Source organism: Gnatocerus cornutus, chromosome 8 (assembly GCF_029298725.1).
Source record: "Gnatocerus cornutus isolate USDA-ARS CGAHR chromosome 8, icGnaCorn1.1, whole genome shotgun sequence".
NCBI classification, from domain to species: Eukaryota; Metazoa; Arthropoda; class Insecta; order Coleoptera; family Tenebrionidae; genus Gnatocerus; species Gnatocerus cornutus.
The window spans coordinates 16,781,812-16,808,907 of NC_142240.1; the positions used below are offsets into that span (position 1 = coordinate 16,781,812).

General features: G+C 37.2%; 3 protein-coding genes across 3 annotated transcripts in view; 1 reads left to right on the top strand and 2 right to left on the bottom strand.

The window, feature by feature from the left end:
- Yip1d1 (Yip1 domain-containing 1) overlaps window positions 1-27,096 on the top strand; it is a 106,666-nt gene that overhangs the window by 20,409 nt on the left and 59,161 nt on the right. The window lies entirely within an intron of this gene.
- Window positions 3,692-5,810, bottom strand: LOC148170512 (UDP-glycosyltransferase UGT5-like). Its single transcript, XM_088043238.1, has 3 exons — window positions 4,742-5,810; window positions 4,468-4,687; window positions 3,692-4,418 (listed from the first exon to the last, which is right to left on the bottom strand). The coding sequence occupies exons 1-3, from the start codon at window positions 5,775-5,777 to the stop codon at window positions 4,106-4,108; spliced, it is 1,569 nt and encodes a 522-aa protein (XP_087899364.1). The 5' UTR covers window positions 5,778-5,810; the 3' UTR covers window positions 3,692-4,105.
- kek1 (leucine-rich repeat, immunoglobulin-like domain-containing kekkon 1 protein) lies at window positions 15,863-18,929 on the bottom strand. Its single transcript, XM_088043767.1, has one exon. It carries the CDS (start codon window positions 18,539-18,541, stop codon window positions 16,565-16,567), a length of 1,977 nt encoding a protein of 658 aa, XP_087899893.1. The 5' UTR covers window positions 18,542-18,929; the 3' UTR covers window positions 15,863-16,564.

Sequence of the window (27,096 nt, forward strand, 5' to 3'; positions counted from 1 at the left end):
AACATCTTGTGGTAAATCTTCAGAAACTGCAATTATGGCGCGTTTTTAATTTTCCGTCTAATAATACTGCTTATTAGTGGCATAAACTTTTCTTAAAATAATTCCAGACAGAGCTAAAGCACCAAATTTTTCATAAAAAAATAAGAAATAATAAAAAATTAGGGTGCGTTTATCATTATGCAACGCAAGGGGGAAAATCTTATAGGCAAACGCATTTCTTAATTTTCTTGTGGGAGAGAAATTTAATTTCAGTTCGGAAGTAGTCGACATAATGAAAAAATGTTTTGGTGGGTTGAAAATCGCTCATTTATTGGGTTGATTGGTTTGTCAGATGGGAGTGTATAATTTGAAGTGAAGGGAGCGCATTATTTATGCAGCAATCTTCCTGTCTGCCATCAGTCTTATTTCTTGCGATAACCTTCAGTAATAGGGGTTGGTTGCACGTTGTGTAATAACATCCAGTGAACATCTGGTATATATGGTCGAGCATCAGTCTTGGTTGTAGATAAGGTTTGTGCCGACCACTATATTGTTGATCTGTGCGAGTTGGGCGGCGAGAGATTGTATTGCCTGTTTAATACTAGAGGCGATAAAATAGAGCACCTCTAGCGACAAAAGCAGTAACCAAAGGCGATATAAATCTCACTCCAGGCTCGTGTCTCGAATGCCAACCACATTGTCCACCCTCTTCCCTTTTCTTTATCATTTGCCGGCTTGATGGGGTACCAATAAATTATCCTCTATTTTTGTACTTTTTGGAAACAAAGCGGGTCACAAATTAATTTTTCCCGAGCTACTTCAGAAGCAGATAAAGCATAGAACACAGCAGTGATATGATCTGGCCTAAATGAGTCTCCGAGTTCATTTCTTGGAGATTTCCGCGACATGCAAATGGATTTCCACGGTCGTCTCGGCCAATCGAAACAGTTTTATTCTCGAGCAAGCTGTTTTTCTGCAACAAGCTCGGGGTTTTTTCCTTTTTGGACGCAGGTGATTAACGAGTTCAGCAGAGCCGTTGATGTAAAAATGGTGACGTGCAGTGCGATCTAATAAATTGAAGTGGCAAATGGCCAGGCCGCGTGAAATTGGAGCTAGTAAGAATGCAATACGCGACAACTAATCCCCCATTTCTTTCTCTAATTTTGGAAAAGCTCTAGTATAGTCCTGGAAAGTCGGGCTTTGCATATAAAACATCCGCGATTCAATTTCAACTGTGTATTCGTGGAAAATTAGGGATGAATCGGTTAAGCCGTCTCGTATGATGGGGGCGGTAGGGTTGGGGGCGTAATAATAGTCGAGCATAGCACACGTGATGAATTCGTTGCATTAAGATGTAGGAAACTTGAAATTCACCCATCAGTTTTACTCGCTACATTACTCTGTTCGCGCTCAAGCCCCCAGTTTGCTCCCGACGATCTGGATCGAGTTTTATACATTCGATCTAACACCTCTACAAAAATATGCAAGCTTCGGCCACAATTAATTGATTGCGAATTCGTGTTTGCCCCAATAATCTTCCCACCATTGCAAGCTAAGCTCTATTAATTTTCGTTTTCTGCTAATGGATCTTATAAGTTATTTATTACCTCTAATCGTTTTTCTCTAACAAATGGTTTTCATTGACTTAATAACTTTGACATTGTATCTAAATTTTGATTAATGATCATCGGCGCTGATCTCCACATTCATTCCCATGCCCTCAACTTTCAAGTGAAAAGTACGTCGAGTGTTTCATTTTTCTTCACATAATGGAGGAGTAATGAGTTGATTTTCCCTGAGCCAAATAGTGCCAAAAACTTTATTAAAACGCCGAAGAAGAAACTTTTTAATTTGTTCTTTGTTACATTTTTGTCGCCTTAAGAGATAATGCGATTTCAGGCATCACTGGCTCGATTCTGGTTAATTTGGGCAGTGTTAATTACAAAGCTTGATTTCAATTTCCAAACTTTTTCGCGGTTCTATTCATTTTAGAAGACCGCAACATAGTGTCTAATTTCTGCTCATAATTCTGACGGTTGTTAATTACCAACAAATCCCTAGTTGATCCCGCAAGCAAAAAACACTGCTGGATAATTGGCTGGCGTTTTTTCTCATAGATACCAGTGTAAATAAATTTCCATAAAAATTATTTTGATTTGTAGTGTTTGTTTTGAACTATACATTCGGTTTTATGGTATTATTGAATCCGTTGCTGTCGCCACATTTTCATGCGGAATAATTTAGCATTGTTGCATGTGGAAGAGTTTAATAGTGTAATTTTTTAGTCTTGTGATGAACGATTCGTAACAAGGGGGTTGTAAATTAGGTCCATTAGGATGTGGTAGTCTAATAAACAATACTTTATTGTTGAAGGATAACGGATAATGGAGAGAATAAAAATTTTAAAAGAGTGGTTCGTAAGCGATACTTGCACAGAGATTTCTTTTCAGATTGATGGAAGTTCTTTTACTGCGCACTTTTGTCTAGCTTATAAGCGCTATAATTTATGATCTCGAGTTGTTATTTTAGTTTTGAGGTTGAAGATCGTAAAATGGAAACGACTGTGGTGTGATTAGAAAAGGTGCGAACTGGGGATTGTGGCCCCATCAGAATAAATGGGATTGACTTAAAGGGCGCATGCAAAGGATTTCGTTTGAAAAAAAGTCTTCGGTTTGCGTCACCATCAACACGAAATGTCGGCGCTAGAACGCATATCTACTGAATATGGATAAGAAAATAAATCAAAGACCCTCTCAATAGAAATCGCGGACTACCGCTTGCCAAACCATTCAATCAATTGAAAGTGCCCAAATCGACCTAAGCCACGCTGACATCTCTACCATCAGAGTGAAAAAAATTACGTAAACATGACGTTCATTCTTGAATTTATTGAAAGCCACGTCGCATCCGCCAAATTTGATTCGTTTTTTTATACGCTGATAGAAATTAAAGTGCTCCACTTGAAACTCTAATAAGCATTTCTCATGTTTAATAATGAATCCAACAATATGAGGGTTGTTGTAAATGTCTGCGATATGGCGAAGCGATATATCAGATCGCATCTAAGCATTCCGATCTCACTCGAAATCAATTCTCTTCCCGCATTGTCGAGCCACCACCCCTTTAGATTTATATCCAGGACCTTGTACAAACCCCCAACGTTGTCTTAACACGACGAGAAATACGAGCCTCATCGCAAATCACGACTTGACAACCATACACGAGACATTTACATTTTTACCCCAAACACGACCACTCCTGACACTCCTAATTGCTTGCTTCCAATCTTATTAGCATGTGCTGCTCCCTCTTAATTTGTTATTGTTTTCGCTGGGGGCAAAATCGTGCGCCAGTTTTGTAAAACGATATTTCTCCTAAACAACGAAACTTTGCTGTTGATTAACTCGAAGCAAGGGTGAATCTGTAGAATTTCTGTCGCAACACTCGTGCGTTTACTACCTGAATGCTATAAATTTCCTAATGTAATATTTTCTTTCAAAACTTTGATGGAGTGTAAAGCTTGTGAACATCGAACACAAGCTCAAATTACATTATGTAATAAATGGAGGATGTCGGTGCGAATTTATTGTAATAAAAATCTGCACAGAACTTGCAACAGCTGTTGTGTTACCCATTATTCCAAATGCTGGCTTTTACAAATATTTGCAATTATTACACCGAGATTCACGGAAAGGGCAATAAAAGTCACAGACAATGTAGCACAATTGTATTTTCTTTAAAATAATACCACTAACATTTTTAAGAATTTATGCAATGCCCGTCTGTCTCCATCCGATCGCGACTAATAAAACCGTAAAAAATAAAATCATCTCTGTCGGGACCATCGTTGGAATGGCATATCCTCAGGCAGGATCTTCAAGTGGCTTGCTCCTTTATACGTATAACTTGTTCTATCCACCATATAGCTTTATCTATGTATTTCAAGACCCTTCATTCAATAAATCAGACGTCTCCCGAATTCTTTTATGCCCCCGCAATTTCAATTATGCCGGAATTTTTTTAATTACATTTTTCTACAAACCACGGCTATAATTTGATGCAAACTTTTATTTTCGTATAAAAACCTAACCTACGAGGTTAATAAATATGAGATGAATTTCGCCGCTTATTCTACATGGCTTTTTGTGGAGATTTTGTTGCTGAGGGACGCCAGAAGGTTGCTGAAGACTTTATACGTCAAGATGATGTGTTTGTAAATTCTTCGAAGAATATAGACCAGTAGTCCCGACGTGCCAGCAAGAAAAGCAATCACATCAAGGAGGAAATATTGATAGAAGGGCATGTCAATTCCTGGGTATCTTAAATGATCGGCGCCGTCGTGTCTTATAACGTATTCAATCCACCAGACTGCTTTCTCCAACGCTGGCATTGGTTGATCGCTTGCGATTTTTGAGAGCTTCGAGACTTTCTCTTTGTACCTTTAAAAGCACTGTTAGATTTGGTTGCGTTTTAACTCGATTAACTTACGATGGATTTGTGATGAGTTGAATGATCTTCTCTTTAAGTTCTTCCTCCATGAAGGAGTGGAAATCTATCGAGAGAGAGCTGCCACTCTCGGCCAAGTGGTGACTGTTGTATCTTTGATCGGCGAAGAATGGAATCGTCAAAATTGGTACTTCTGAGCGAATGCCTTCATCGAGGGACTGAAGACCACCTTGAGTTATGAAGAGTTTTGTATTGGGATGATCTGCAAAAAAATGGGTCAACACTATCTTTACTACCAGAAGCTAAAACTTCTTACCTAGAACATCTTGTTGTGGTAACCACTTCCTTATCTCAACATTCTTCGCTTTGTTGGGCATATTTTCGTTCTCGAACTTCCACAAGACTTTATAAGGGAGTTGCGCGAAGACATTCATGAACTTGTTGTATTGCTCCTCCGGCAACATATCGCTTCTGATGTTGGATCCAAGACTGAAGTAGATCACTCCTTCTTTCGAAGTGTCCATGTAGGTCTTCAAATCCTTAGGTAACGGTTTTGGTTCTTTGATATGAATTCCTGAGAGTTCAACATAAGCGGGTACTAGAGGTTTCACGTTCTGAAGAGCAAGATTGGAGTTCACTAACACCAAACTAACATCTTGCGCGATTTCTTCTAATTTCCTAACTTCCCCGAAAATTTTTCGGACCATTTTGTTCATCTTGGGTCGCAAACTCACTTGAGCACCAACTTTGAACAGCAATTTAAAAACCGAGCTGATGACTCTTTCCTTGAACGAAAGATTCGTGGAGAATGGTAGAGTGAACTCCGGTTCCAACGCTGGGTTGCTCGGATTACCAATAGCCTCGTTTGCTGTCGCTGTTAAAGGTAGAGACGAAATTCCGACCATTGGACACTTGAACACGTCTTTGAAAGCGTACATCATGGGCCACAAGAACTCCACCATGATGAGATCAAACTCATACTTTGTGTTGTTTTTCAACAAATTTTGAACTTCTGGGTGGTTGAGTTGGACCTCGGATACGGCGAAGTACGCTTCTGACAACTTCTTGATTTCTTCAGACGAGGAGTGTTCCTTCGCCCCCAAAGTGGCGATACTGTAGTTGTCCCATGTCTTGTAACTGAAGCTCAAATCAATTTCTGTGAGATTCGTCAACGTTGGATCGTTGAGTGGATTTGGTGTTAGCACTGTTACTTCATGGCCACGAAGAGAGAGTTCTTTCCAAATTGGTTGGAACACAACTTGATGGCTGTAGCTTGGTGTCATGAAGACACCAAGAATTCGGGCACTGTGGCTCACCGACACGAGTGTGCACAACAGGAACAAAGCAAACATCTTTGAATAGTGTGAATATCATCGATTATTGTCGCGTTTTTATATTGAATGTTGTGACATTCGAAACATTCGAGTGGTACTTGTCGCTATTTCAAGTGGTCATGATTTGTTCACATGGCACACGTACCTATTGTCATGTATAAACTTGAATTTTAGGGAAAGAATCAATATTGCGAAATGAAGTGGATTGTTTTTTTCCATTCTTTTGAACGGAGATTGCATTTTTGACACACATTGTGTAATTCCTCAGATGGAAGAGTTCGGAGATTTTTCTGTTTTTTTTTTGTTGGATGCTAAGAAAATTACTAGAGGAAAAGCGTATGTTTAAAATTTCGGAGTCAAAAGGGCGTGGATTATTATTGTTGGTCAAACAAATCTCTATAGCAACAAACGGACGAGGCGTTTTTATCCTAACACCTGCACAATTGACGTACAGATTAATCTCAAGTGGCTTTAATTACCAATCATTTGATTTTAATTGCGATTGTCTTAAATTAATTTGATTGTGATTTTCCCAATTTGTGCCTAATGGGGTGAAACAATACACGCACTTGAAAATATTTTGTAGTTAATTTAGTTTCATGGAGAAATATAAAAATAATAGCAAGATAAGGGTCAAACAATTAGTGATGCAAGTTTCTAAAAGGTTTCTTTTGTCACGTAAACAGGTGTTATTAATTTTGTTTATTGATATTTATAGAGATAACATCTTAAAAAAAACAGGTCTAGTTTAACGCATTTCTGCAAAAAAGATCTAAAAGAATGGAAAAGTTAAAAGATGGAAGAAGAAAAATGGAACACATTGTTTGGTAATGAATACAGACAGAAGGTAAAAAAATACGAGGAAATGACGAGGATTAGAAAATATCCTACAGGATTTGAAGGTGAAATTATGAGAAATAGAAGACTTGAATTTTGTCTAGAAATACGGAGAACTAAGACAATACAAAATAGCTAAAAAACAAATGGAGAAGATAAGAGAATGAGCAGAATGCGACATCAGTAGAAGGCTTTAAGTAGAAAGAAAGAAAACAAAAAAAGTTATAAGCGGTGTATAAGAAAAGCGAAGGACAAGACGATGTAAATAAATGAACAAAAGACAACGTACAATAGGGAAATAACAAAGAAAAAAGACAACAGAAACAACAAATGTTTAGAAATAACAAACAAGTTGTGGGAGAATTTAGTACACAAATTTAATTATTTTGGGAATAAGAAGCAAGTGTCCATAACAGGGCAGAATTAAAAGAAATATTAGTACATTTTCTCCAATTCCAAAGTTCGAAACAATCCGTGTTCAATATCTCGGAAACTATTACACATATTGCGATGCGGTTTGCACCATCGTTTTTTTCGCGATTTTTTATATAAGAAATAGTTCTTTGATTTTTCTACAGTCGAAAGTTGCAATTTTTCGTAAAAATTCGTGACTAAAACTATGCCAAATTTCTGACATCGATATCTCGCTTATTTTTAGAGTAAACTTAAGTTATTATACATCAGTGTACGCAGAATTTTCCGCAGATTCCAAATCTGGGATTTAAATTCAGACCTGACAACAAATAACTGAGTTATGGCCGATCAAAGTTTCGGAAAGTTGATTTTTATTTTTCCTCATTTTTCGTTATTTTTAAAGTTAAATATCTCGAAAACTATTTGAGATATTGAGATGCGGTTTACGTCATTGTTTTTCTCGGCTCATTTTACGTTAGAAAATTTTCTCAAAAGCCCAAAATTCGATAGTCGATTTTTCGCGAAAAAAAATTCCGACTCAATCGATGAAAATTTTTCATTTTTTTTATTTTTGGCCATAGCTTGTAAACTATTTGTCCGATCGATCTCAAATTTGGCCAGTAGATAGATTTCGAGCTCCTCTTTCAACTGATGTATAATTCAAGGCTACTAAACGTCGATTTCATTTTGAAAACATTGATTGAAAATCACCCTAAAATGACGGTTCCAAAACAGTTTTTGGCCAATGCCTCGTTTATTTGTTAAGCAAACTCAACAAATTTGGGTCTCATTATACGCAGAATGTCACGCTGAATCTAAAAACATGAGAATTTCTGAATTTTTGTCAACAAATAACTGAGTTATGGCCGTTTGAATTTTTGGGTTGTCGCCAGAGGGCCAAATTTTTGAAGGTTTAAAACAATTCGTGCTCGATATCTCGGAAACTATTTCAGATATAGAGATGCGGTTGCGCCATCGTGGGTCCCTAAAACTCTTAGCTACTTCGGGCTTTCTGAATTTTTTTACAATTTGATAGGAATTGATTGATTTCTTTGGAATTGAAAAAAAAATTAAGAATTAAAATGCCTCATAAATTTATTTACAAAACTTAGAATGCGTAGATTAGATTATTATCATTGCCGACAAAAATAGAACCATTACTAGAACTTTTTGCTGCACTTATTTGTATTGCAGCTTACATTAATTACCACTTTCGCGTGAAACTTTCTTTGTCCGGCGTAATCCGCTTAAGCTCTCATTCATTATTCCTCCCTTGGTTTATCTACTCCTTTCATATTTAACTGCATTTTCTATTTTACTTATTTCCGTATCATTTTCCTTTGAAATATAAAATACCTGTGTATAATAAACATCTACTAGTCAGGAAAGAAAGTAAATAATACACTTAGCAATACATGAATATATTCCGATATTGCGACGTTAAATTCGCAGTGACGTTTTCATCAGCTATCGCAGACTACGTAAATGCGAAATAACTCAATGAATAATTAATAAATCTCTTCTTATAACACGGGGCTCAAAAAATAAACCTTCGAGTTTTTATTAAAACGTGGTAAAAAATTTACCACTCAGGTAGGAAGTTGCGATCAAAGTCCAAACTACAAAGTCGCACAATGAATGACTAATGAATGAAACTTTGATATTGCATTGTAGGAAGACATTTTGCAATGAATACTAATGCCCCAACGCGGATTAAGATAAGATCCTATAATAACAAAGATTATTAAAAATCTCAGATTTAGAAACTTGAAATTAAAGTAACATACACACAATCAATTTTAATTCGATCTGAGATAATCTGATTGGAGAGTGTCGTATTGAAATAATAAAATTGATTTGAAGGTGAAACCTTTTAATTTTGGCGGCCGTATCAAACAATAAATAGATTGTATAACAGACAGGTTTTAATCTTGATTTTGGGGTAAAATTTTAAATTGACACTTTGAAATTGTGCATTTTGCCGCAGTGACAGAATATTAGTAAATTTGAGTAAACCGGAGCCCTCGTCAACTGGAGTTTGTTTTAGAGTTGTAAGCACCTCCACAATGCGATGATACGTGTGCTCTGTTTAAAACTTTCGTAATCGTACGGGGTAAATTAGATTATGAAAATAACAGTTACACGCGTTTAAATTCTATTTAATTACTTTGTTGTGTCACAAAAACTTGGCACAAAGCGAGCGAAATTCTGGGCGAAGAAATTTGAAGCTCCATTAGACGAAACCTCCACGTTGGTAGTCAGCTCAGAAATGAATATCAATATTATCTTCGTGATTCTTGATTGCATCTTCATTATTGGTGAACACCGCCTTGAGTTATGAGCAGTTCCTGATTCGGATGGTTTAGAACATAATTATCTAATTTGATAAAAGGATCAATTCTTTAGTTCTTTACGTGTGTATCTGTTCGGAATAAATACATGACAGATGTAGAGAAAAATCTCCTTTGTTGGCAAACATCGAAGGGTCGGTAATTGAGCAAAAATGTCGGGCGGAAATATTCTGGCCTTTTGAGCACACAGCGTTGCATATTTGATCGGAACTAAATTTAGTCTATTAACCTGCAGTTTTTCGGGATCTGCAACAATCGATTTGGGAATGCGGCACGTCATGAACTGCCGAGGTGCTAAATCATTTGATAGTCTTGGTTAATTGGACTTGATCCAGAATTGGACTGAACAGATTCGGGAAATTAGAGTTTTAAATTGGGGAGCGGCGATGTTGATTCAATTTTTTCTGAATCGACGACTGCACTTTGCGTCTTTTGTCTCTGTGTGGGTGTTATTTGTGTAATCCCTTGATAATATCATTTTAATTGCTCGTCTTTTTATTGGAACACTATTCTGCGTCTAATAGAAGAGCTTATGTTGCGAAGAGAGTTTGGGGTTTATATACTCGAGGCAGAAGCGCTAAAATAGTATAATTACACTTAATGGAAACATTTTGTACTAACAGAGTGTACCGCTTACGCGAAAATTCACTAAATTGCAAGCTATAATTTTTTAAACAAGCTTTTATAGGAAAGTCATTACGTTTTTAGCCCACAAAGACCTCTTTGAACGGAACTATTTATAAGAGCGGAAGTATTTTATTAATCTGAATGTACGACGATTAGTTAATTTGGGTCGATAATTCGTCGCTTTTGAGGCGAAATTTCTATTATATTTGACCAGAAAGCAATTTTTTACGGCAATTTCTAAAACTTGTCACGAAAGCTTACTAAGTGGAGCACCCTCCATTTATTCATAAATCAAGTTAAGCCTGATTTCAACCCCCAATATTTATGCGTTTTGGTAGGACATGTTACTCGCATTCGTCATCATCATGATTCACAATGCAATAACATATTGTCCTTGGCTCTTCACCCCGAGTTTCTGGAAACAGTTTTTAATTTAATTAGCGATGACTAATGTTCGCTGCTTTTTGTAATTTTACATATTCTTGTAGTCAACTTCGTGTTGTAAAGTTGTATTAAAGTTTGAGGAACTTGAGTTAACGAAATTGTAATAAAAGATGCAATTTTTAGGAGTTATAGAGAAAGTTTCCTCCATAAATTTCGGTAAATATATCTAGTTAACAAAAAACAAAAGTTCTAATTTAAAGTGTAGCTTGTTCCTTGTGGAATATTTGTATTCCAGGCGGGCGATGTGAGTAAAAAGATCTTTAGCAACAAAAGAGGAATGATGGAAGAATGGCTTACTTTTTCTGCTCATTTAAACTGTGTATCTGAGCCCGCATGTACACGAGCAAGAAATCTTCGGTAACGACGGAAAAAATGAGCGGAAGTAGAATTTTTAAATTCGCCTTTGAGGTATTTGGGATTAATTCTACAGGATGTTTGGTTTTTTCGTGTCGGATGTGCATATAAATTCAATTCAATTTGAATAGTGAAAGCAGTCGCTTTATTGTATTAAATCGGACTAAAATCTAAACGTATGCAAATTAACGTCGTATCTCATTGTGCGCAAAGGATTTGGAACTGTAAGTTATCTTTCTATCCATCGTTGTCGTCCATTAATTAGGGTTTACGCTGTCAGCCATTATCCTGTCCCATCACTGGATTAACCCGTTTTCTTTTCATAAATGAAACGCGAAAATTATGGAACAATAGGAAGATGGGCCGGTCCTCACCATCTCGGTAAATATGCCGTTTGTATCCGTTTCCGGTCTGTTGGAAATTACATTATCGACCAGGATAAACTTTTGATAGATAGATCGCAGTTAGCGCACTTGCTAGTCATTCTAGTCACGATCCTGCTCGTTCTATTCAGCTCGCCGGACTGTTATTGACCTGGCTAACGTCACCACAAATCACAATTTAGATATAGATTAGGGACGTACACCATCTGAACTAAATAATGAGCCATTACCTGGAATTTGCTACCTATTTTCACTACATTCAACGGGCTTAAAGTCTGCTTTAGATTATAAATTTATAATGGGCCCAATTGTAGATAATAACCCGATTATGGACTTGGTAATGGACGCGATCCCAAGTGCCGCACCCCAATTTATCTAATGAATTCGTTCCGATTTCTAAATTTGTTAATATATCTCACTTCTGTCGACGGACCCTTTCTGATTATATGCCTGAAATTTACAAATTTTCCAGCTTCTGTTTTATATTTCTAATTTTCACTTCATTTACTCCAAGTGAGGGCTATGTTTACTTGGTCAAATATTGAATTGCCATTAAAAGAGCGACGGGATTTCAGGTAGTTCGCGTTTAATCCATTTTTGGACAGGGGCGGCCTCATACCTTGCAATTACACTGATGAGGTTTTCGTACAGGTATTTCAAAATCTACAAAAGTATTACTACACGTCGTGTGCGAAACATCCGTTTTGCACAAGTGACAAACAAGATTTTTTCTACAATCGCGGAAAAATTCGAAAACTGACGATAAATACTTCAAGTGACAATTATTTTTGAATTTTTAAACTGTTTTGGGGTGCGGTGATTAAATAATCAGAAAAATCTTGAATTTTTATGCAGATTCGACAATTTTAATTTGAGAAATCGGCGCGAATATGCGTGAAATCTAACAAAAGGCGATAAATCATCGATAAATGGGGGTACAAAACGATGGCTTAGTCACAATTTCAATTCCTGTCAAAGTAACATACTTTTACGCACTCGAATGATCACTTTTACGTACTGTAGAAATCAACGATTTTAAAGGGCGTAAACGTTAGTTTTTATTTTTCAAAATTCTTTTGACAAAGTAAAGTAACTATAATAATATTCCAAAGTTAAATAAATTTATTACAGCAATCTTATGTCACTTTTACGCACTTGGTTCTAAAAAAATGTCATTTCCAAATTAAAATGACAATCAAAATATTTACATTATTGTAGAATAAAATAATGTATTAGAATCTATCTTTTTACCTAAATCTATCTACATATTTGAATTCTAAATGTTTCACTATTTCTGCATTCTGTTTTCCTGTTTTCTTTAGATGCGTCAAATCTGTGGTGCATACTTCCGATTCTCTAAGTTCATCCCCATTTTTAGTTTCGATTTTCTCAAATTTGTCTTCAATCAGGACTTTTTGAAAATTATTACAACGTTCAGGACTCTTTAAATCCTTTATGGATGTCGGAAATGTTTAGATGTTATATCCTGCTCAAGATTTTGCTGAATCTTTTTAAGTGCCACGGAATCTTTTCGAGTCGTTTAAACTCTTTGAATTATTTAGACCTTTTTCATTCTTTGGGCCCTTGGGATACTTAAACTCCTTTCCCTCCCTTATACTGTTTGGTATATTGCACTTTCTTAGGATTTCTTTCATATTCCTATTATTGCTGTTTTTTTGTGTTCTAATGTTGTAGAAATTTTATTTCGGAGATTCGGATACTTCGAATTTAGCAGCCTAAATTCAATCTTTGAAGTTTCAAGAGTTTCGTATTTTTAGCTTTTGGTGGATACTCAACTTCATCATAGATCTTAGAATTTAAATTTAAAAACTACTCTTCTATCGAATTTAAACTGCAAACTAGAAACTGAAACAGAAAAAAAAATTTACTTGTACCTATCCTCTAATTCTAAAAATTTTCTATTTGCTAGTTTTTCAGTATTTTATTTTTACAAACTCGTCATATAAGCAATATTTTACTACTAATATAAATTATAAATGCAAAGAAATTGAATTTTTTTGACACTTCTTTAATCCTTACCGTACCTATTGTCAACTTTACGTGTCGATTTGTGAAATTTAAATGCCAGATTTAGAATATTTTGACTTCCGCGAAAATTTAATACAAAACTCGTCTGTTCCTGACATTTAATTAAACTATTTTCTAAATTCTAAATTCAGCCTTTGATCTTTTTTATCTAACAATTGCTCTAATTTTGAGACTCTATAAGTATTGAAGATTATAGTTTTTTATTGTATAAGTGTCTTAGACAATTTTTGATCCACACAAGAATGTTTAAAGGCGAGATCTTAGTTCGAGAGTTTAATATTCTTAAGTGGATAAAACACGATTGCAATATAATGTTTTATCCGGAATTACAAGTTCAAATTATTAAAATTAAAAAGGTTACATTTAAATGTCACACTAAATGTATTTTCCGTGATGTGGATAAAACGGTTTTTTTAATCCACTAGTGGAAAAAATATTAGTTAAAACAGTTCATAAGTGTGGGAGGAATTCGATTTAAAAGTTAATTTTGTGGATAAATTATTTTCCCCATTTTACCCATGGAAAACTAGCAGTGCACACAATCAATACGATAAAAATAAAACTGACCTTTATGAGCAGTTACAATGTAAATTTTCTGAACTAATAAAAGCCATAACATGTTTTCTTGTATTTATTACTGAAATATTGCATCAAACTCAATATATTTTTGGCAATGATAAATTTATTTTCGCGATTCGACTGAAAATTAACTAACGTTATCTAAAATTAAAATTCTGTTGCACCAAATGGTACATACCTACATATACACTAATATCAAAGTTGGCATATTAACATGAGCGCGTTTTCGAGCTATAATAATTCCGCTATTTGATATAACAAATTTCACAGGTCTAGGTCCAATTTTAAATTTGGACTATGCGCTTTGAACCAAGCTAGATAAAAAGTTTCATCTTGAAAACGTGCATTTTTTATGAATTTCGTAATTTCACGTTTCGCGACATTAACCCTTTCATAACTGTCCAAAGTCCACACATGCAAACGTTCCGAAACAAAAAGAATATTTGACGCAACATGATTGATCGTGGAATTTTGCCTTCCTAAATACCTGTTATTTATGTTCCTTGAGACGCAACCAGTAATACGTCTGTGAAATACGCACAGTCTGTTCTTAGTGCCAAGTGTACTTAAAAAAGCATATTTCAAAGTTGCGTGAAAAACATATTTATCATTATTATCACGTTTAGGGTGACATAACTGTTGGTCAGGTCGTTGAAAGTTTTGAAGTAGCACGTGCGCCACTCACGACGGCTTGTTACACCCTCGTTATGCAAAAGTTTCAAATCAAATTTACGGTACAGTTAGTACTAAAACAATTAAAGCGATTCATTTTCGGGGTGCAAAGAACTTTGAGTTTTTTATCACATGTTTTATTCACGAGCCGAGGATTCGACGGAATATCGAAAAATAATGTCCGTCGTAATGGTCGGTTTAATTTACTTCCTGCTGCGACTGTAAAACCGAGTTTACATTATGGATTTCTAATTTAATTCCTACACGATCGATGTAAGTATTTATGAAGCTAAATTATTTAGCAAACGCCGTTATTTAACACGAGACTATTGATTGCACCAACATGGGCCGCTCTGACCTACAACTAACGATTTTAATGTGGGTGGATTTTTAAAAATGCAACATCTTTGGGTCTGATCCATTGTCAGAGAATCTCAATCAGACGTGACACTGAATTTCTGAAAAATAAAATAAAAATCGAGGCAAGTTTTTATTTCGAGCAGACAGCGAAACTTATACCATCCGATTTATTGTTCCCAGCAAACCATCCGCGACGAAAGTAAATACAATGTGTATTTGAATGGAACGTGGAGATCTTAAGTTTTTTATAATTGTTTTTGTGGGCAGGACACGTTATTTTTACCTCTTATTTCCTGCGTCAAATTGCATTAGTCTCAAACTTTGGACAATGAAACCATTTAAAAACCAAGTTCGGATGGCCAGTTGGCTTTAATTGGAAGGACGTAAACTTTCTTTAATTCCACGTCGAAAAAATAAAATCTTACACACAAGGCACTAAAAAAACTAATCCCGAGTTCTCAAATGACGGCTCCGTTAAGATTCTCATTACCTCTTCTTGTAATTAGTGTTACGACGCTTCTTCTCTTTCATATATTTGACCAGAACTTTACTTCCTGAATTAGAATTCTGTCGGAATTAAATTAATTAAAATTGAATAAACATGCAGTATTTGAATGGTAATACCCGAAATTTTCATTAAAATTAAGACTGTTGTGAATTAATACGAAGGTCGAAGTAATTATCCCCGCGGTTTTAAGAAAACAAGTGAAATTGTGGTGGGAAAGTGCAAAAATAGTCGCAACGTCACACAGGATGAAACGATAAATTATTACTCTGGTCGGCAATCCCGTTGCAAAATGACCAACGGCTAAGGATATCAATATTCCGCAAAAACACGTATCCTGCCGACCAGTGCAATAATGGGCGTTTTTCTTTTAGTCCCTCTGTACACGAACTTGGACTGACACACGGTTTTCATATCCTGTGCGTCGTTTGAGGCGCCGATATCCTGTTTCCCGTGAAAAACTCGTATAAATTGATTCGGGTACAAATATTATGCTGTGAGAAATTCACCGGAAATAAAATGCAGTGGCATCCTTAAGTTGTTTATTACCAAAAATTTCGCACCTTTTCAGTTGACATTTATATACATCTTGGTAACATTAAGAATACTGAATTATTGTTAATTGATATTAGGTACCGTTAATTTAGGGTATAACATTGTAATATATTGTTTAACATTACACCTTTGTTGCAAACAACAAGACATTTTTACATGTTTACTGTCTATTTTTACATAAAAATCACTAGCAGCTGACAATGATACATTTAAGATAAACACAAGAGTTACAATTGAAATAAATACTGGGTCTATTTTCCTAGTTCCATTGATAAGCCAAGGGTGATAATGTTGGCGCTTCGATTGATAGTTTCTTTAGATTACGTATAAAATTATAATTATCAGTGTTGAATCAGAGAACCGATAATTAGACGATTTTGCAATTATTAATTATAAATGTTCAGTCTTTTGAGCGTGTTATACTTAACCTAGAAATTCATAACGCCATAAACAACATTATCTACAGTATCTCTATACACAGTATTTACAAGTTTCGCTACGAAACAATAAATATCACATACGGAAATACAAACTTATCTAAATCTCCCTTTTCCGGTGTACTTCACAGCACAGTGGTAAAAAAGAAAAGAAGTTTATGTACAAACAGTCTCAGCTGCGCCCCACAAACGGGGTAATTAGGAACAAACAGTCTTTGGTAAGAAAGTACGCACACTCTTAAACGTCAGTACCGCATCCTTCTTGATACCCTTCATCAGGCGAGTTTCTGCTGTGAGTCAGCGCCCGTTTGAGTGCCGTCACCGGAGGTAAAACGGGCACACCTCCCTTCTGCCACACCCTTAATGTTTTTGCGTTCGTTGGTAGGTTTATTTGTTGTGCAGCCGTCGCTACCACCGTCAAAGGTTTCTGTTCGGCTATAGGAAGACCGTAATCTGCAGGATATCCTTGAGCGTTGCGGAAAGCTAGTTCTTCGACGGACCCACCTCCGCTCATTCCGTCCATGATGGGTGTTTTATCGTCGTAGAAATTTAACTGTCTCGAGTAGTCGGCGTCGCCGTGCTCCCACAGCCCCGAAGGATATAAAGAGTCGGCGTTTCGACTGTACTCGCCGCTGGCGGGTCTTTCAGGAATTTCGACTGAATAACAATCCTCCGACGTTTTGGTGTCGTTAATTAGGTCGGGATTGTTCCCGGAGGCTGATGACGGCGAGACGAAACAGGAAGCGGGCATGACGCTGCCGTTGCCGTTGTAGTTCGCCGTCGTGTAAGAAACCTCGCTCATTCGAGGCGGTTTCTGCACGGGATTGCAGAAATTTAGCTCCGTTGGTTTATTGTGTTCGTTAAAAGTGGAGGTTTCGTCGGCGGGGACTGTGGAGACTTTGGATGTGCCGTTGACCACAGTAACGACTTCAATTTGACCCGAGGTTTTGCTTTCGGAGAATGGGATCCGTCTCAAGCGGACTAGGAGCACGAAAATTACGAAGAGTATGAAGATGATTAGGATGACAAGGGCGACACTTAGACCGACGATTTGGCCGCTGCCGAGGGTGGTAATGCCGGCGGCGCGCATCGATACGTGAAGGGTGAAGTTAGCTTCTGCGTTACCGGCGCGGTTCTCCGCGACACAATAAAATTCACTCGAGTTAATCTCTTGGACGTTGGTTAGCACTAGGACGCTGCGTTTTTCTTGTTTGCCTTCCTCGAAGACGTGGATTTTTTGGTGAGAGCTGAAAGCTGAGTTGTTGAGTAATGGGCGACCGTTCCAGTACCAATTTATGTTGGCGACCGGGATGGCGTTCGCCCGACATAAAATCGTAGCGTTTAGTCCGGAAGTCGCTTCAATGTAGCGGTTGACTGGGAGAATTTCGGGTTTGCAGGCAAAGTCGTCGATGTGAAGTTCTGTAAAAGTCTTGTCGATGACTCTTTCCGGACCTCCGCTGCAGATGGGGGCTATCGGATAAGGGATGTTATTGGTAACGAGCCATTCTTTGACGGCTCTTAAACGGCAATCACAATGCCAGGGGTTATCGTGCATTTCGATTCCGTGAAGGCGATTGAGAGTCTCCACCGTGCGAAGTCTTAATTCGGAGAGACGATTTCCGTTGAGCTTGAGTGATTCCAACATTTCAATTCCTTCGAAGGCCTTGGATGCTATTACTTGGATTTCGCAGTCAGAGAGGTCTAGTTTAATAAGTCCAGGAATCGTTTTGAATGCGTGACTATCAATTTTTTGGATCGGATTATGGGAAAGGACCAAGTCGCGTAAGAAAGGTACATCCCTAAAAGTTCCCGAAGGTACGGCCGTTAGCAGATTATGCGATAAGTCGAGTTCTATTAGATTCGTCAGTCCCCTGAATGCGAGATCATCAATTTGACCTATCCTGCACCGTCTTAAGAACACACGTTGGAGGTTAAGCAGACCTGATCTGACGAAAGTTTCCCGCGGGAGGATCTGCAAATTATTTCCCGACAAATCCAATACTTGCGTCTCTGGATCGACACTCTCGGGAATAGTGATGAGTCCTCTTTCCATACATTCAACCGTTTGTTTGCCACCTTTCCATTTACAGGTGCACGGCGAAGGGCAGTTGCCCCCTAACCCGCCACAAGGAACAAACACCAACAATGCCACCAACAACCGCAAAGGGTCGAACTTGAGTACCATCACTGTCACCATCGCGAAGAAATTGTTCATAGACGCGTCGACAGCACTAATTAAGTGGTTAGCCCCATGGGTGCGCGAATGCCATCCCTTAGCGCGTACATCACGGACGCCGAACGTTGACTGAATGAGAGGGCTATCTACTCCTTCCTCGTTGTCTCGCACCCTCACCTCACGCCTCCGGCCCCGTCACCATCTCGGCGTTGCGCACTGGTTCACAAGTAACCACCGCATCACCGTACTGATTTTTGCTTTGCCCCTACAACATGCTCTCATTAATAACATCTTTAAAACTTAATCAAAACCACGAATCATCCTCACTTTCCGAAAACAATTTGCCACGACCACACAAATTTTATTGCCGGGAACTTTCGTGGAACTGACACAACGCGCTGCCGGAGGATTTACGCTAAGTATCTCCAAGAATGAACGGTCACGGTCGAATTTCATACCTGCTGTCGCTTTATCAACAAAGAATTGTTGTGTGAAATGTCCAATTAGAAAAGTTTCAAGGTAACGCTTTTGACACCATTCAATACTTTAAGGGATTTTATTTTGTCGTGCCGTTACTATACCAGTTCTCACTAATTTATTTCTTCAATGCACAGGACACCGAACGGGCCTTTGTTGTGTCGGAGGTATTTGGCTATTTTACTCACGACACAGGGCCGGATTTTCAATTTTTACTACGAAAACTAGAATTTACATTTTCTTTCCGTTCATGCTTGTATTTCTGGCCTGAATTACTGTTATTATGGATGAGCTATTTTTGGGTTAATTGTATTAGATTATTTCGTGCACAGAGTTCTTATCACAAAACTTAAGTGATTCAGGACGGTTTATTTTACGTCAAGCAGCTTTTCCCCAAGTTTTATATGAAGAAACTATTATTTCCAACATGGGGTTAATTTCAGCTATCGTGGAAACAATAACAGTATAACAACGCGAGACTTATTAGGGCAAAAAGGCACTTAAAATAATCAATACAGATTAAACCACTCTTTACCGTAATAAATATCAAAATCGAAGGTAAATATTTACATTCGGCTTTAAACCAAGGGAAATTTAAAGTGACTGGGGAAGTGGTATTGACTGTAAATTCAATGCAATTTTTATGACACAATTGTCTATTTTATATTCACTTTAACTTGGAGAGTGGGCCGGATTTAAACTCGTCTAAAATTTAGGCGGGTTTGGAGGTGTCTGTCTCATTTATATTTTAATGGTCATTAATGTTGTCAATTTTAACGCAAAACGTAAACGTAAATTCAATATTAACACTACTAACTCTTGACCTAAAATTATCAAAAATTAAAATTGCTATCGAAACGCGCGTCAGGATATTTTTGACGAAATTTGGTGTTTGGGAATAAATTGTATTTTTGATAATTTTTGCCAACACCAAGATTTGATCCAATAAATTTCTTGAGTTAGAGTTAGCCCAGAAATTTTTGCGTTAAAAATAGAATGTTGCCGTTCCAATTGTTTTTTCGTCTGGCTAAGCAAACGCATCAAACAAATGCAATTTCTCCTTTCATTCCGCCATGCACTCGTGGCTTCACATTAGTTATTGTCTTTGTCTGCGCGAACAGATGTTATTAATTAAGAGTTTAAAACGAAGTAAAACTTTTTCTTTGCTCTGAACGCACTCCGCTCCGACTTTGATGAATGATTTAGCTTAATTGCATTTCACTTGTTCTTTGATTTGTGGAAAAGTGGTGGCCGAGCCGGTCCTGCACGCATACGAGGAGGTATTTATCCGAAAGGAAACGGAAATCTTAACGCTGGAATGACAACGTTGTAAACCTGGCGCGCTGTTTTAATGATCAGAAAGCATTCTTGTAGGTGTCGGTGTTTCCATTCATCTTCGTTTTTCACAAGGTTAATTCGATGCAATTAAAACGAAATTAACGCAGAATGTTTATGAAATATTGGAGGGAAAAGTTTGTTAATTAAGCAGGAAGTGGATACGTCAATGCGCAGTTGATCGAACTTGCATTTATTTAAAGATTAAAGCGGAATACATTCGAAGATTCTGTCGGTTCGCTAGGCAGGTCGCTAAAATGTGGAGCCGCGTTAGGCACGCACTGATGACTTTTATAATGGAGCAATTTGGAATATATTCAGCATATTTCTTGGCTGATATTCGCGGTGTGCTAATTTCCACCAGTGCGGGTTTCAATATACTTTTAAATATGTGCAGGGCCGAATCTGCGCTATATTGCAAAATAGGAGTCGCATTTGTGTGAAACGAGGCGCATCAGCGTTGTGTCCAGACGTTGCAAATGCCGACCTTCCAACATCTGCTTCCCTGACCCGTGTTTTTAGCTTTTCAGTGGCATGCGCTTATCTCATAACGCGAGAATACAGTTTTTCTCTTTTATAAAACAAGTGGTGTACAATACATCCGTTCCAGGAGGATACTTCTTGTGAACTGGCTTGATAACGGTCCGGAATTATTTACGAAGGAAAACTCGATTCGATTTTTTCCATTGCATCGATTTTAAAAGTGTCGGCCTAATACAATTTGGAAACGGCAAACAAACCCGAGCCAGAAGGTATTCTACCTGTGCTTCCGGAGGGCGATGCAAAGAGAATTTATAAAAGACCCACAGCGACCGCCATTCAAGTTAATTATTTACCTTTTCTCCTTCTCGCAATGTTTCAACTCATTCATCTTTTCAACCGCACCATTAGAAGCTCGGAGTAGTTATTTACTAACTAACCCCCCGGCACATCCAATAAAAAACCCATCGATTATTCAGGACGGAGAAAAATGGGGGATTCGACCGAACGGAGCTCAAGCCAGATTTCACCAAAAACGAGTTCTTGTATTGTTTAATTCGGTAAAATTAAAGTATTCTCGTTTCCAATCCGATCTGGCTGATTGTTTGTCAAACATCCGTTCGTTGAAGACCGTAATACACCGCTGAGGTAATCGCAGTAACAATAGCAATCTTTCAGATGCGGTTTCGCTTGAAAAACCCGAAGGAAGTACGGTCTACTAATAACATCCACTCGTTAGAGAGACCTTTGTCACACGTCTTGAGATCACATTGTGGCCATGCCGAGGTTTTTTCATGTCAGTGAAACAACGGGAGTGGAAAAAATATTCCAGAAATTAATTCAAACGCCGAGATTGTGAAAGTGCCAGACGAAAGCTTTCCATTTAATTTTCTGTGTGTCATCTTCTTCGAGTTTAGACAGTTCGAGAAGTTTGTAGTCGGCGGGATTTTGGCTAGCAATAGTAAAAGCGATCGGTTTAATAGTTTAATGCCGAAATAGATTACCAAATCGAAGAGAGAGGATTTCGGTAATCGGTGAAGTAACAAGTACCGATTCGTAAGTTTGCCACTTTGCCTCGCCCGAGTTTGGTGTTATAATCCAACGAACGACAGGAGATGTAAAACTAATGAAATTTCGGTTTTATGCTTCTTTCGCAAGTTTTGTGGGTCAATGAAACAATAACTTTATTTGACTTTGTGATAACATTGATAAAACATGACATGACAAATAGCTGTGAAGAGATTTCGGTATTTGCGCACTGAAAAGAACGTGGAAACTCTCACAGCGCATACATTTTTAAATTTGAATAGTTTTAAATCTGATTGTTCCAATGAAGCCCCGAATTCATTTGAGCGCAAAATTGCCAGGTTTTGCGGTTGGAAGCGCTCTTTATATTCACGACCATATGTTCAAAAATATGTTTAGCGCACAATACCGGCAGGTTTATCAAGTATGAAGTTTTTATTTGGTAAGACGCGCGACCACGAGCTTTCGGGTTGCGTAACTAGAAAGCTGTCGAAGAAATCGATATGCAGAAGCAGCATTGCGTTACAGAAGCAGAAAAAGTAGCGGAAACTTTGACCCCGGCGATTACGTTATTTTCGCGTTTAAGTCAAGCAAGAAGCGTGATTATCCAAGGTTTAAGAGACACGCAATCGAGTGAAGATGGAAATGAAAAAAATAATCGTTTGTGTTCAGCAGGTGTGTGAGCCATCAACCGGCAAATTGTAAACGAAATAAGACCGTGTCCGCTTACTTTTGTCGTTTTGTCGCATTTTGATTTGGTTTAGTCTCGCAGTGCTTCAGAATTTTTAAATCTTCCTCCAGCGCATCACGTATTCGAAAATTCTTTTATAACTCGACAAAAGTCATCAAACTGGCTAACCTTGTTTCCTAAGTACAAGGTGCCGGATTACGTTAACATTAAAATGAGCTACCGGAATACATATTTTTCGCAAAGTTTCCTGTGAGGATTATTATATTATCATCATCGCCTCGTCACTTAACTGTATGATCAATACGATGCAACTCGGATTTTTCTTTGTAAATATTTAGTCTCCCAAACCGCAACTTAAGTACCTCTTAAATTACGTTTATGCAAAATCCAATTTTTAAAGTGGCGTGTGTCCAACTTATAATTACTTTCAAACTCTCGTTTCATCTTTTTATTCAGCCACTGCTGATTAATATTCTGAATGGCGTCGTATTTAAATGAAGTTGATTCACTTATCGAGAGCCTTTAATTAAGAGGTGCTGTTAGTGAAGAGTTGATGGTGTGTGGTGCTTCGGGGAAAAGCTCGACATGGGTTGAACCTCCAAGCCATGTGTGGAGTGGACCGGTTCTTTATGAAATTTTCTAGCCTGACGAGCTCCCTAATTGATTTAGTATTTAAAAGACCTCGGAAATTTAATAATGCAAGGGGAAGTTGATTTCTCAACGGAATGTAACATGATTATTCGCAATGATTGACTTGAAAAATCCGCGGAAAACATCACTCACGATTAAGCTTTTCTTTGTTCCTTCGTCTGGACTTTTTCCCAGAATTAATTTATGGATTGCCGAAGAAACAATGATCTTAAATCTGTATTAAGACTGCCCCTTTCGATCTGCACACCTTACGATCGTCAAATTAACTGAACCACTGCCAGGAATTACATTGAAAAATTGCGTTATTATTCCGCTGATGAAGTGATTGATTACGAAAATGTGAAACAAAGGGATGTTATTATTTGCCGTAAATTAATTATTTTAATTAAAATAAGGAAATTCTTCGTCTCTGGAGTGCTTTTTCCTTGCTTTGTTTGCAACAACTTGAGCGAAATTAAAATTTATTTCAAATAAAAAACAGGAGCTAAATAAATTGAGTTTATTAAACTCTGATTTGACGTGCTCCGACTGAGGTGGCTGACATTTTAAAGGGGATGATTATTTATGTATACTATTGTAGAGTACATTTACCGATGAAAATGAGCGGTTTATTATACATCACTCAACTGAAGTGTGGCTGATTAAATTCAAAATTGAACTAGAAGTAATTCGATTGATTTCAATCGAACGACAGAAAAACCAGACTTGAAGTTGGATCAATACCACTGCATTTGGAAAATTTACGTTTGCTGGGTCCGGACATGAACTAACAAGTTCTAGCTTCTACTGACACAAACATGCTGGAACCTGAAATGTCCCGATTCAATAAACTTTTGTGGCTTAGGTTTCAAAGTTGTTCGATTCGGTTAAAAAATGCGGAAATTCATGGCATCAAAATCTTAGAATCTGAATAATAATACACTTAGTCCTAATTAAACTATTAATAGATATTATCTGAAAGATTGTAAGAACATTCTAAAAAGTCCAGAGAAATTGAGATTTTGATAACCTAAAAATAAATTAAGAAGTTACTATTATTGACTCTATCCAATTGCAAAATTGTAGAGCAAAAAACTCAAATTTTAGAAATTTTAATTTTTATAAAGAAGCAAAAATTTCCAACATCTTCCACCAAAACTTGTAATTTTGTTAATTTTAGTACTACAGCTATGAAATTTACGAAAGTTACTACTTTTGAGTCGTGTATTGACTCTACCAAGTAGCAAAATTGTAGGTCGAAAAACACAGATTTTAGAAATTTTCATTTTTAAGAAGAACATTCCGACATTCTCCACCAAAATTCGTAGTTTTGGTAATTTTGATGATACAGCTATAAAATTTGGGGAAGTTACCATTTTTGAGCGTGTATTGACTCGACCAAAATGCAAAATTTTAGGTCGAAAAACTCAAATTATCGAAATTTTTATTTCAGTCCAGGCCATCGAAACGTTGGAAGTTGGAACTAAAAACGCTAATAAACAAGTGGCAAAAAATGTCTTTATCTGAGTTCCCGTCAGTTTAGCAGTAATAGTTATAGAGAAATGTTGGTATTACAGTGTCAAATTGTTTAAATTTGGATTATTTTGAATTATAATTTATATTTTTTGCCAGTGGTTTCTTCAAACGTGTTGTGATAATCCTAAAGTTAAAAAGTTAAAAAAGTGATTTGTTTACGGGTGAAACTGACTTTGATATTGTGGATATTTTGTCCAATGGGCATTTGGTCATTTTTCGTAATAACTTAAGGTAACTTTTTCATTATTTTATTTCTAATTAAAATTTTACTTTGGTTCACAAAGCGAGTCGGAAAAAGTTGAACCAATTAGGGTAAAGATTTTTTTGAGGGCCCCATTTATTTCGAATACATTAATATTTCGCAATACTTAATTTTCTGAAATCTGTCAGATAAAAGAATATAGAAATGATTTGACCAAATTAAAAAATGGTTTAGTTTACATACTATTTTATCTATAATTATGATCTGATCGATGATTATGCGTGAAATATTTGAAGAATGAGTAATTTGTAGTCGGATATGAATAATAATATTTGATCAAATGCATTTCTGGTGGTGCAAACTAGCCGTTTGTGTTCCCATTGTCGAAGAGACCACGACGCTGTTAGTTTGTTAACAGGGTTGAAAGTGCGTGCATTATTGCAATAATCGAATTGTACCTTTGAATTAGCGAGTCGCTGACACAGTGTAGTAAAACTCATGTGGTGTGGTCAATCGCCAGTGAACAATATAATTGAAACAGCGCGTTAGAACGAGGGTGGTTTAGCGAAAAATTCAATATGTAGGAAGTGGGACATTGAAATCCGGAACAGATCGTTACAGTTATAGATTTATGAGCATTGTTATCTGTGGAACAATGCTATCATAGTAGGGATGATTGTCGGCAAGGGATGCAATTATTAAATTTTCAGAGAGCTTACGTGACTGACAGCACTTTTCGAAACATTATTCGACCCCAATCAAAATACGCGGTTTAAGTCTCATCCCTGGATGACGTTTAAAACCGTTGTTCCTCTAGAGAATGTCTTGTAAATATGATAAATGTGCCCTGGTGACGTCACCACATACTTCCTCTTCCTGAACTCTTCCGAATTCTTAACTTGTTTTGAAAGTTTTACGTGTTCGGATCTAATGGAATTACATGTAATATGATATGTTAGCCAAACTTGCAGTAGACGTGATCTCTCTGTTTTAACAATAACAACCTGACAACGTAACTGTGGTTCTTGGCTCGTCTTCGAGCTTCTTTATGAGGAGGAGATCCAATTTTATGTTGTAGGCAACCCCATATACATAAGCGTCCGAGATTCTTTATGCCACACTCGTAAAATTTAATAACTGTGGTAATAGCGGCTGCTTTTCGATTTTTATCCTCCGGCATGAATGATACGAGACTATTGATCGTGGTATTAAAAGATGAATGGCCTTTGAGTACTTTGAATTACTGTAATCAAATCATCACACGCAACGCCGTAATTTATCTTACTTAAGAGAAATTTTAACAACGAAATTAGTTTGTTTTGGTTGTGTTTTTAATCCGCAGTATTATTGCTCGCTGGGTATTCTATAATTCAATAACTCCAAGTATTGATTTATAAATTGAAAAATTTGTCGTAAAATTTAACCTCGCCGGCGACTTTATCAGTGAGTGTCGTATGTACACAATACGCGACTAAACAAAACTACTTCCTGTTCCTTATTTTATGCCCTGTTTCCTGGTAAAAGAACTTTTCGTGCAATTAAACTTAAATAACAGATTGAAACGTCTAAATAACTGATTTTCTCCAGAGCATGTTGCACAAAAATTAATGACAGTAGATTTACAAAGCATGACGCCGGCAACTCCTCGCTTTGTTCAGCGACGAAGATGCGATAATAAGACATCGGACGTCACTTCCTGTCCCACCTTCACCGACTCATTCCGTGATTGAATGTAAATAATGTTGGAACCGTCTATTCCACACGGTATTAAACCATAAGCACATCACATATCGCGCTCTCGCAACATCCCATAACCGTGGGGGCGAATTCTCCGGGTTGAAATCCAGTGAAGCACGCTTGAAATGCACTGATGAGCCCCAAACCAACCCCTCCAATCACAACCAGTCGCCAAATGAGATTGGAGACATTTGCTAGCACAGCATGCACTGTGCGCTTACTAAGCTCCAAAAAGCACACCCTGCATGAAATAATTGAAGCGGCTTAAGCCCACTTTCAACCAATAGGATTAGAAAATCGAGCTATGTTTAGAACGAGATTTTTAACTAAAACTGCACCTGGCGAAGTAGCGACTTCCGGAGCGACCGGAGCTCGAATCGGAATATCGGAAATCAAACGAGTACTGTCCATTTTGGAAAATACGGGATTGGGCTAAATCATTTTTTACAGGGAGCGGGCTCCATTTTATTTTGCTCTATT

Coding starts and splice junctions, on each gene's coding strand:
- LOC148170512 (XM_088043238.1), bottom strand. CDS start 5,777: ATGTTTGCTTTGTTCCTGTTGTGCACACTCGTGTCGGTGAGCCACAGT. Junction 4,688..4,741: donor ACCACAACAAGATGTTCTAG/GTAAGAAGTTTT, acceptor ATTTTTTTGCAG/ATCATCCCAATACAAAACTC. Junction 4,419..4,467: donor CAACTCATCACAAATCCATC/GTAAGTTAATCG, acceptor GTGCTTTTAAAG/GTACAAAGAGAAAGTCTCGA.
- kek1 (XM_088043767.1), bottom strand. CDS start 18,541: ATGAACAATTTCTTCGCGATGGTGACAGTGATGGTACTCAAGTTCGAC.